The following is a 12,406-nucleotide window of genomic DNA, read 5'->3' as shown; positions in this document are numbered from 1 at the left end:
GAGGAAAGAATTGTCTGGAAAAGCAAATCCTACTTTGAAGGATTTGGAGTTGCCACAGTACATTCAAATGATCTATCCATAGCTTCCTGGATTCTGATCAAGAAGCTCCCTATATTCTGATAGATCGATGGGATTCACAATGTAGTTCTTGATGCGTATGAACCCCAGTGCATTCACTTAATTCCACTAGCTTTCAAAACCAGCACCACAAGGACTCACATGTTGGAAGTCCACTCCTTTAGTCTGAATGCATTCCTTGAAGAATGGGATAATGAAGGGTCCTACTTTTAAAACCTTCATAAATGTATTTTGTGTCCACTGAAATAATGCCATTTAAAACCCCCTTTTTGAGGTTTTGATTTCTATATTGACACTGTTGTCTAATGATTGGCTTTAAGTTTTGCAGCTCTAATCCCTTCCTCTTTCAAATAGGACTTTACCTCTGGCAGCATATTCTTGGCGGCCAGCTTACTCCAAGCGATGTGACAGCTCACTGGAGAGAAGGGGAACTAAAGGCTGGAAATTTGCATTTTAGGTAAAATTTGCTGTGTACTACATCTTGTTCTGTGTAACCAAATGAATTTTTTAAAATGCTTTTATTAGGGGTTTTTCATTTTATACAGAGCAAAGATGAGTGTGCATCTACACAGAAAATATATACATCGGTTAGCGTTTATTTTATACATCAGTTGCAATTTCTTGTTTTTCAGCAGATACTTAGTTTTAGCTGGATATCCTGCTCCCCTCTTTCCTCCCTTCCTCTTCCTCCCGATCCCCATCCCCTTCTTGCTGTCTGGCGTGCCTTCTTCCTTCGTCAGGTCTTCCAACCTATACCTGTTGGGGTGGCATGGTGCTATGTATATTGTTATGTGTTGGATATGGTTGGGTTCTATGCCTCTTTGTTGCCCACCTCTTTCCCCCCCCCCCCCACTTTTCATTTGTGTCTGTGCTTCTTCTATGACTCCCCACTCCCTCTCTCTGGCTTATTGACTTTTGGCTACAAACAGGTCTTGAAACAAATTGGTGAATGGCTCCCACATATGGTGCAAACTCTCTTCTGATCCCCGGATGGCAAATTTGATTTGGAGAAATTCCAACAGGTTGGACAGCCAGTCCTCAGCTTTGGGTGGTGCTGCTGATCGCCAGCCAAGCAGGATTGTTTGACGGGCGATTAGGGAGGCAAGGGTATCGGCCCTCCTCCCCATAAAGGGTTATGGCTGTTATGACTGCCAGTGTCGGGCGTAGTTTCCCCCACCCCCATCACCACAACTTTGGACATCGCCTCTAAGAAGGCTGTCCAGAACCCAACAAGTCTGGGGCATGACAAGAACATGTGGGCGTGGTTGGCTGGGCTCTTTGGCACTGTTCATATTTGTCCTCCACCTCCGGGAAGAACCTACTCATTCGGATTCTGGTTAAGTGTGCTCTGTGTACCACTTTCAGCTGCATTAGGCCCCCCATGCTTCTTGCGCATGTGGAGGTGGATTTGACCCTGTGAGTGCTTCGTTCCAGAGTCCCTGCCATATTTCAAACCCTCGGTCTTCCTATTTTTCCCTTATCTCATCCAGTGGTATGCGTGCCCTTCCCAGTCGTCACCCATACAGGTCGCCACAGTTTCCCCTCCCGAGGAGTCTGCGTCCAGTAGGTCCTTTAATAGCGATTGTTGCAGTGGCCATGAGTATGTCTTTGTTTCCCTACGTAAGAGGTTTTTGACTTGCATGTATCTTAATTTGTTTCCCCCGGTCAGTTGGAACTTCTCTGTCAGTTCCTCTCGTGTTGTCAGTCTGTTGTCCGTGTAGGAGTCCCTAACTCAACCTCCCCCGCCCTGTCTCCACCCTTTGAAGGTGGCGTCTAATTTGGCTGGCACAAACCTGTGGTTGTTGCAGATAGGGGCCTTAATGGACATTTCGGTTAAACCAAAGTGCTGTCGTAGATGGTTCCATGAGCAGAGTGTGGCTTCACCACTGGGCTCGTTGAGCGCTTGGTCGGTGAGGATGGGAGCACTGCCATGGCCAGGGTCCAGTGGGATGACCGCGTGCGGGTGCCCTCCTCCATTTTTACCCATTTGGCCTCCGGCTCCTTTATCCACCCCTTTACCCATTCTGTTGTAGCTGCCCAGTGATAATATTGCAAGTTTGGGAAGGCTAGACCTCCCACGCTTCTTGTTCTCTGCAGGGCCTAGGATTTCCCCCCTCCATACAAATGCCATGATCAGTTTTTCGAGTGAATTGAAAAAGGCCCTGGTGATGTAGATTGGAATGGATCTAAACAGGAAGATACATACATAGAAGATAGGAGCAGGAAGAAGCCTTTTGGCCCTTCGAGCCTGCTCCGCCATTCTTCACGATCATCGTTGGGCGCTCTGCAATGGGCTCCATTGCGGGAATGCCATGACTGATTGCTCTGCGACTCACCCACGCGTCTTGCAACCCGCACTTTAAAAAAAACCTGAATTAGAGCCCGCAGATCTGAGATAATTGACAAAAGAACCAGAGGGGAGATGAGATTTGTTTTGTTATCATAATCTTCATTAGTGTCACAAGTCGTCTTACATTAACACTTGTTATGGGCCAGGGTTTAGAGAACCCCAAAATGTATCATGGAGTTCACCTGACCCACAACTTTTAATAGATTGTGGTATGGGGAGCACATGGCCCACTCTACAGGTGTGGTACAGAGAGTATTTTTTAAAACAAAACAATGTTTATTCTATGAACTCAAGTTAACCTTTTTAAAACATACAGTGAACATCTTAGCAACCATTAATTCAAATACAACCCCCAAAGAATACAACACTAAGTAATGCTTAATAACTCCCCAAACAACATCCAAACAAAAGAAACACATTTTAACAAAAGTACATTAGGTTTACATTCACTACTGAGAACATTTATAATTCTGAATTCCCCAAATGATCAAGAGATAGTCTTTTGATGGCAGAGAGAACAGCAGTACACCTGCTTGGTCTGGCTTCAGCTCCAACACTGAAAATAAAACTATAAAACACCCTGCAGCCTGCTCAAAAACGAAGCTGACAGACAGCCCAGCTCCACCCACTCTCTGCAGTAGTAAACACCCACTTCTTAAAGGTACTCTCACTGCAGATATTTATATACACACCCATTTATACACCCATTTCGTAAAGGTACTCTCACATGACACACTGAAATGAAGTTATTGTGAAAGTCCCCTTGTTGCCACACTCCGGCGCCTGCTCGGGTACACTGAGGGAGAATTCAGAATGTCCAATTCACCTAACAAGCACGTCTTTCGGGACTTATGGGAGAAAACCGGAGCACTCGGAGGAAACTCATGCAGACACGGGGAGAATGTGCAGACTCCGCACAGTCAGTGACCCAAGCCAGGAATCGAACCCGGGCTGCTGGAGCTGTGAAGCAGCAATGCTAACCACTGTGCTACCGTGCCGCCCATGAGCTGGTATGAAGGGTGATGGAAATGGATTTAATAATAACTTTCAAAAGGGGCTTGTATACTTGAAAAGGAAAGAAAGCAGGACGATGGGACAGAATCGGGGAATAAGACTGTTTGGATGGCTCTTTCAATGCTCCCAGTGCTGTATTAATTTGATGGTTGATAAATACATTGGCTGAGATTGATGATGAGATGTGAGTACATTTCTTGGTTATTAAATGACTCAGTTACTCTAAGAGTTTCTGGAATGCACTGCAGGTTGGGATATGTAGTGTCACTCAACTATACTTCATTTTTCTTCAGATTCTGCACTGGTCCTGCTGTGGTGCCTGGACACATCCCGCTAGATACTGAGAATGTGGTGCTTGTGCTAAACGGCAGAGAAAAAGGAAAGATCAAGTTTGCCACCCAGTGGCTGCACTATGCACAGACACTCTTCCAGACACACAAGCTTCAACATGTAGCTGTTGTTCTGCTTGGTAATGAGGAGTGTGATAATAAGTGGATTGAACCCTATCTCAAAAAGCATGGAGGATTTATCGATTTGATTTTTCTTGTGTATGACAGCCGTTGGGTAAATGAAGAGGATATTTACCAGTGGCCACTGGGAGTGGCAACGTAAGTGGATTGTTAGCTTATGGCATGTTACCTACCTCCTGTGTGTACCTGTTTTTGTTTCGTATTTACAATTTTGTAACCTTGATCTAGTTGCATGCTGCCCCTTGGTGACATCATCTGAAAACATTCACATGTATGCTGACAACATTCAACTCTACCTCAGCACATGGACGGGACGGTGGCGCAGTGGTTAGCAGTGCTGCCTCACAGCGCTGAGGACCCGGGTTCAATGTCCGTGTGGAGTTTGCACATTCTCCCTGTGTTTGCGTGGGTCTCGCCCTCACAACCCAAAAAGATGTGTGGGGTAGGTGGATTGGCCACGCTAAATTGTCCCTTAATTGGAAAAAAATAATTGGATACTCTAAATTTATTTTTAAAAAGAAAAGAAAAACTCTACCTCAGCACACCCCCTCTCAACCAGTTCACTGTCTCTTTAATTTCATCCAACTAAATATTGATAGACAAAAGCTATTGTCTTCAGTCCTCAGCACAGAGTAAATTCCCTAGCATCCCTGAACCAAATAGTTTGCATCCTTGATATACCGGTTGCCAAGATGAGCTTCTGACCACATATATGTGCCATTGCCAAAACTCCTATCTCTGCACACCCCAGCTTATCTGCTGCTTAAACCCTCAACTGTGCCTTTCTCGAGATTGATTGTTTGAATGCCCTACTGGCCGGCCTCTCAACTTCCACTTTCCATGAATTCGAGCTCATCCCAAACTGTTGCATGTATACAAATGTGAAGTCCTGTACTCCTGTCTGCCCTGTCGACCATGTGCTCGGAGACCTGCATTGGCTCCTGATATTGCAGCTGCTCAATCTAAAATGATATCCTGGTTTAATTTAAAATCATCCATATGTCCATTGCGCGTGTGTGCTCTCTCATGGGTGCTCTCTTTAACCCTTTCATTGTGCTCAAGAAATTGACTGGCTGAGGGAGGGGAAAGTCGCTTTTTCGAATTTACATATGTATTTGTCACATCAGCCAGCATGGGCCAGTTTTGACATGTATCCAACAACACTCATCTCTCCACTCTGCAGGGCGGCATGTGGCGCAGTGGTTAACACTGGGACTGCAGCGCTGAGGACATGGGTTCGAATCCCGGCCCTGTCCGTGTGGAGTTTGCACATTCTCCCCATGTCTGCGTGGGTTTCACCCCCACAACCCAAAGATGTGCGGTTAGGTGGATTGACCATGCTAAATTTCCCCTTAAAAAAAAATAATAATAATAATTGGGTACTCTTATAAAAAAAAAAAAATTACCACTCTGCCAACAACATCCAACTCTACCTCCCTGCCAACAACACCCAACTCTACCTTTACCCCAACACCACTCAAATCTACCTCTTCCCCCATCGCCACCCAAATCTACCCCTCTTCCAACACCACCCAAATCTACCCCTCTTCCATCACCACCCAAATCTACCCCTCTTCCAACACCACCCAAATCTACCCCTCTTCCAACACCACCAAATCGACCCCCTTCCAACACCATCCAAATCTATCCATCTCCCAAAACCACCCAAATCTATCCCTCTCTCAAAACCACCCAAATCTACCCCTCTCACAACACCACCCAAATCTACCTCTCTGCCAACAACACCCAAACCTGCCTCTCTGCCAACAACACCCAAATCTGCCTCTTCCCCCAACAACATCCAAATCTAGTTCTCCTCTCATATCATCCAACTCTACCTCTCTGGCACTGCCATCAACACCAAGCCTCTTACTGTACTATCCAACAGTCTTTCCATTATTAAGTCCTGGATCAGTCAGTTTCCTTCAGCACACTATAGACATCTGAATGCCATCCTTTTCAGCATTCGGTGGCACCAGCCTTCAGTCTGTTTCACCCATCCCTTTCATGCTATTTCTGCTCTGTGTCCACTCTCCTTGTGAAGCAAGAAGTTTATATGAATGCTTTATATAAACGTGTTATATCTATCCGGACTTTAGGAAATGCCTAAAAAAACAACCTGGAAATTTTAGAGAAATTTGACCAGGTGCAGAACATAGTTTGAAACTGTTTGCTCCCAAAATTGAATATTTGGGTGCTTAAATTGTCCAAAGCTGCACAACTGTGTTCATTTTCATTAATTTTAAAGTGGAGATGCAGCAAGATAAACTTTCACATTTATTCTGGCATTTTCACAATTGTTGGTGAGATTTTAAAATGCATTACCTGCAATAGCACACATATGAAACAGGGTTCGCTGACTTTCTGTAACACTTGCCACATTGCAAAATGATTACAATTCCTGACTGCATAGCAGCTGATGAATAAATAGAATATCAGGAAGGGTAACGATGCATTGCTGATATCCCTTCACTCATAATCACTGGTGCAGTATCCTATAGTTAACCTTGAAGTGATGGAATACCAGTAACTGATGACTAAGATTGTGTTCATTACATCTGGCATCTGCAGAGGAACTTTGGAGACATAGCAAGTGATTAAATATATAGGACCACTTTCAGTCTTATCAGATGCTGTGTACTCCAAATAGCCTACAGGCTTAATTTTGATGTTGGTTGCAGTCAAGTTATAGTTCATCAGTCATAAAGAAAATGCCCAAATGATGGGCATATTGCATTGAGTAAATATAAATTGCTTTACCTCTCATTTTCTTCTATTCTTGACAGCTGGCCTTCAGAAAAGATTTCATTGCTTGAAAACTCACTGCTTTCTGCCACAGATGGCACATATGAGGTGGTACTGTAGCTTATTTTTAAAATGGTCTCCAAGTTAACATATTACAGAGTATTTACATCACAGAAACAGGCCATTTAGCCCAACATATCCATACTGGTGGTTATACTCCACACAAGTGTCCACCCTCCCCATTTCATTTTGTCCTATTAACATATTTTATTGCTTACTCCCTCATATACTTCTCTTTGAATACATCCATTCAATATTATTCACCTCAACCATTTTCTGGGTATATGGGTTTCTGCTGAATTGCCTATTCAATTTATTGATAGCTGTCTTATATACTCATAGCCCCGAGTTTTGGTCTCATCTGCAAGTGGAAACATCTTCTCTACGCCTATGCTGTCATAATCTTATAGCCCGCTATCAGGTTACCCCCTCAACGTTCCATTTTCTAGCGAAAAGAACCCCAGCCTGTTCAATCTGAGTGGTATAACTTCTTGGTTCTAGTATCATTCAATATATGATTACCCTGTCTTGTTAGACTCTGTCCTAGAGTACTAGAATTCATATGTGTACTGTCCGGAGTTGGATCTCTCTACCCTCTGAAATGGGAAGCTCCAAATGGAGGCTGTGCACCTGTACAGACACTGGAGAACAAGTTCCCCTCCTCTGGCTCTTGCAATTTTGGAGCAGTTTCCTGTATTGCTTATCCTACTGTTGGAGAGTGACTTGTGAATTGTAGAGGATACCTCAAAAAGAGGAAAAGTGATCTAACTACAGGCTTTAAAAACAAAACTCAGTAAATTGGCATAATAGGTGGTGTAATTGTGCAAGACTATGGTACTCCAGTAATGCTGATGTCATGGGCTGGTATCTCCGACTCATTTTGAAATGAGTTTCTGAGGGTCCCTGCCCTCTATCTGGTTCTTCCAAGGGTCAAATGGTTATAGGAATGTTAAGCCCAACAGTAACTCTCCCTCGCATTCCTAGCACAGAGTTAAATTCAAGCAGTATTATCGAGGGACATTCACTGATGAAAATCCAGTCAGTGGAACACAACTGATCAGTTATCAAGGGATTTTTTTTAAAAAAACTCAAAGTATTACTGACAGCTCTCTCAGCTGGGGTACTTTTGGCCACCACAGGCCCCTAGCCTCCAGCAGTGTTCGTCTCATTTTCCATATGGGATGTGTGTCTGGACTCCAATGTAGTTACTGACTGCAGAGAGAACTCTGCTACTATTCAATCACCAGTGATAAAATGGATGAAACACACCTGTGGGGAAGGATAATATGGGCTTGAATTTTAATTGAGGTTGGAATTTGACCTTTAAAGGCTCTGGTAGTCCCAACACTCCATGAGATAGACTGCCTGATCGCCAATTAAACACATTTTATAAATGTTATCACTTGACCTTTGCAATAAACAGGAACTGAGGATCAAATGCTTTTTTAAAATCCATCTGTTCAAAGGAAGCTCTAATAATTACACTGTAATTCTTATTTCAGCTACAGGAACTTCCCCGTTGTGGATCTCAACAACCTAATGTTGCATTCTTCAAGGCCGTACTTGTGTAACTTCCTCGGAACTGTCTACAAAGGCTCCTCCAGGGAAATCTTGCTGGATGTGTTGAAACGGGAAAGACTCAATACAATGTGTCTTATCTCAGTTAGAGAACAGTAGGTCTTTTGCCTTGAGTACCTCATCTGTTTTTAAATGACAATTACATAGCCACCAATCTTGTAGTAACTATTTTTCTGGTACATTCAGTAATATGGAGAAGATAGGTCCTGTATGCCAGCAGGATTTCTGGGAAGAAGCCTTGAGCCTGGAACGTTAAGGACTGTGCTGATGGGTTTGTGTCAAACAACCATGAGGCAGGGACAGACATTTACAGTGCAGAAACAGGCCATTAGGCTTGACAGGTGTATACTAATCTTGATGTTCTGCACGTGCAACCCCACTCCCACCTTACTTAATCTAAGCCTATCCAGATAATTTCTTTCTTTCGTTTCCTCATCTACTTCGCTAATTTCCCCTTAAATGCATTTTTGCTATTCGCCTCAGCCGCATTGTAGAAATTCCCCATCCTCGCTGTTAATCAAAGAACTTTCTCCTGGAATCCTTGTTGGATTTCATTACTAACTATTTTGCATTCATAGCCCCTAATATGAGATTCTTCTTCTCTATGTCTATTGTTCTATCAAGCTCATAGCACTGTGGCTTCACAGCGCCAGGGTCTCAGGTTCGATTCCCCGCTAGGTCACTGTCTGTGCGGAGTCTGCACGTTCTCCCTATGTCTGCATGGGTTTCTTCCGGGTGCTCCGGTTTCCTCCCACAGTCCAAAGACGTGCAGGTTAGGTGGATTGGCCATGATAAATTGCCCTTAGTGACCAAAAAGATTAGGAGGGATTATTGGATTACGGGGATAGGTTGGAAGTGGGGGCTTAAGTGGGTCAGTGCGGCTCGATGGGCCGAGTGGCGTCCTTCTGCACTATGTTGATTTATGTTCTGTTCTCAGCTGTTTTGGTTGAAGGACTTCTTTTCAAATTTTTTCTTTTTCTTTATTCTTTTATGGAATGAGGGCAGGGGGGTCATTTGGGATTTGTTGCCCATCCCTAATTGCCCTTGAACTGAGTGGTGTGATAGGCCAATTCAGAGGGCAGTTAAGAACCAACCACAGTGGTGTGGGTCTGGAGTCACATTTAAACCAGACCAGGTAAGGATGGCAGATTTCCTTCCCTGAAGGACATCCGTGAACCCCAGTGGTTTTTATGACAGTCTACATTGGTTTTGTAATTTCTATCACTGAGATTAACTTTTAATTACAAATTTAATGAATTGGGTTTAAATTCCACCAGCTGCCATAGTGTCCCCAGGACATTAGCCTGGGCCTCGGGATTACTAGTCCAGTGACAGTCCCACTGCATGACAATCTCCCCCGATCTGCAATCACAAAACCCTGCTTCTAAATTATGACACTTTATAATACCCCTAATACAAAGTGCTGTATGTAAAGTGTTGTAATAACGCTTTTTTAAAAAACAGTAAGAAGTCTTACAACACCAAGTTAAAGTCCAACAGGTTTGTTTTGAATCACTGCTATCTTGAGTCACTAGTGATTTACCTGATGAAGGAGCTGCGCTCCGAAAACTAGTGATTCGAAACAAACCTGTTGGACTTTAACCTGGTGTTGTAAGACTTCTTACTGTGCCCACCCCAGTCCAATGCCGGCATTGCCACATCATTTTTTTAAAAACAGGTAATTACTTATAGTAGCAGCTTGCGGACCATTTCCGTGATGTAGATAGTGATGAGATGGGATGGCACATTGGTTACCACTGTTGCCTCACAGCTCCAGGGACCCAGGTTCAATTCCTTGGATAACTGTCTGTGTGGAGTTTCTATGTTCTCCCCGTGTCTCCTTGAGTTTCCTCCAGTTGCTCCGGTTCCCTCCCATTGTCCAAAGATGTGCCGGTTAGGTGGATTGGCCATTCTAAATTGCCCCCTAGTGTCCAAAAGGTTTGGTGGGCTTACTGGGTTACGGGGACAGGGTGGCGGCGTGAGCTTAAGCTTAAGTAGGGTGCTCTTTCCAAGGGCCGGTGCAGACTCAAATGTATCGAATGGCCTCCTTCTGCACTATAACTTCTATGAGACAGGCCCGACAAACTATAAATAAAGGATAAATGCAACTCCAGTAACATTTAAGTGCATGCCAACTGAATTGCCTTAAGTATGATTAAATATTACCTGTTAATGCATTACATACGCAATCAGTTTGCAGATTATATCCAATGCAAACAACTATTGGCCAAGTCTGTATTTACAGAAATCTTACCCAATTTAAATGTTCAACTGGCTGAAAGCTGGTATTAATTTATTTGAAAATAAAGATTCTCCGAGCATACAAGCTTCCTTCCCTCCCGTGAGATTCTCGGGAATATTTTACAGATCTGTGCTAGCCCAGCCTAATTTCCCTGTTGTTTAATCATACAAGGAAATTGCATTATTGCCACCCGCTGTGGCTTTGACCAGATGACTCGATTTTCAACGATAAGTTACAACAAATCAAATTGGAGGGAGAAATTGTCCAGAAATTCAATGCAGGAGCAGTTAAGATTTAAGAAAGTCAAACTGACAGCTTTTCTGCAATATTAAGAACTAAACTTAACAAGGCATGATCTAAACAGAAAATGATGCAATACTCAGTAGGTCAGGCAGCATTATAATGGCACAAAAACAAGAAAAACTGGACAATCTCAGCAGGTCTGACAGCATATGTGGAGAAGGGCGCTAAAGTTCGAGTCTTAGCCCCTAATGAGCTTGATATGTGTTGCTTCCAAGCCCTGTTAGACTAGCAATATTAGAAGCACACAAAAAGTTTCGAGCCTGATGACTTTGTCAAAGCTGGCACATGCTCGCCGCATGAGTCCAAATAGAATGCACTCTAGTATCTCAGCAGTAGCTGGCTTCCTATCTCTACTCCTCCCCTGCCCAGAGTAAATGACTCAAAACTGAAAGCCTCAGCAGCCAAGGTGCTCGACGTTGCAAAGAAGTCTTTGGGGACGGACGTTTTGTCGGCTACTTTTGTGTCATGAACACTAACTACCTTATACAAAGCAGACAGCTTTTTTTCTTCCTCTTAATCTCTTCCCCACCCTCCCTTGTGCTTTTTTTACTTTCTCACCCTCCAGAGAGATTATTTCACAGAACCTTCGGAAAGTCTCTATAGACCCCAGTTTGCAAATTGTTAGTGTAAAGAAAGCCATTCTATAATAAGGAGGGAGCAGTGGATTATTTGGTTGTTCATTAATGTATTGCAAGAGGTGCATGGCGGGGGAAAGATCATCGGCAGCATGTATTGGGCTGGGTGTTAAATGAATGGCAGCTGTTAATTCCTGATCTTCACTTCATGTACCTCCACGCTGAGGCTACCCAAGGAGGAGCACTGAACATTTGCAATTCTTATGGTATTTTTCATGACTTCAGGATGTTCCCAATCAGTTTACTGCCAATGAAGTACTTTAAAGTCTAGTTACTGTTGTAATTTAGGAAAGGCAGCAACCAACACAACAAAAACAAACGGCAATGTGGTAATGATCAGTTAATTAGTAATGTTTGCTGAGGGATATATGTTGGCCAGGAAACCAGGGATATACTTCAGAATGGTACCATGGAAAGTTCTGTGTCCACCTGAGACATACCTTGGTTTAAGCTCTTGTTTGACAGGGCAGCATTCCCTCACTATTGCATTGGGAGTATCAGCCTAGATTTTGTGCTTGTGTCTCGAGTGGATCTTGAACACACAACATTCTGACTAGGGTGTGACACTGTATTGGGAAGAAGGTGGGTGCACGTAGGCTGGTTCCTGAGGCCACCCAGGAATTGAGCAAACAGGGGACTGGTAGCCAACATAGAGCGATAACAATCATAGAACATAGAAAAATACAGCACAGAACAGGCCCTTCGGCCCACGATGTTGTGCCGAACCTTTGTCCTAGATTAATCATAGATTATCATTGCATTTACAGTGCAGAAGGAGGCCATTCGGCCCATTGAGTCTGCACCGGCTCTTGGAATGAGCGCCCTACCCAAAGTCAACACCTCCACCCAACACTAAGGGCAATTTTGGACACTAAGGGCAATTTATCATGGCCAATCCACCTAACCTGCACATCTTTGGACTGTGGGAGGA

General features: G+C 43.7%; 1 protein-coding gene across 5 annotated transcripts in view; it reads left to right on the top strand.

The window, feature by feature from the left end:
- Positions 1-12,406, top strand: part of rxylt1 (ribitol xylosyltransferase 1) — a 74,393-nt gene that overhangs the window by 27,631 nt on the left and 34,356 nt on the right. For all 5 annotated transcript variants that reach the window (XM_072485017.1, XM_072485015.1, XM_072485016.1 and 2 more), the window contains exons 3-5: positions 433-535; positions 3,736-4,050; positions 8,220-8,390. In XM_072485017.1, the coding sequence (XP_072341118.1) occupies positions 433-535; positions 3,736-4,050; positions 8,220-8,390 (589 nt within the window). The remainder of the gene's footprint in view (positions 1-432; positions 536-3,735; positions 4,051-8,219; positions 8,391-12,406) is intronic.

This window comes from Scyliorhinus torazame, chromosome 19 (assembly GCF_047496885.1).
Source record: "Scyliorhinus torazame isolate Kashiwa2021f chromosome 19, sScyTor2.1, whole genome shotgun sequence".
Taxonomy (NCBI): domain Eukaryota; kingdom Metazoa; phylum Chordata; class Chondrichthyes; order Carcharhiniformes; family Scyliorhinidae; genus Scyliorhinus; species Scyliorhinus torazame.
This window is presented reverse-complemented; position numbering and strand designations above follow the sequence as displayed.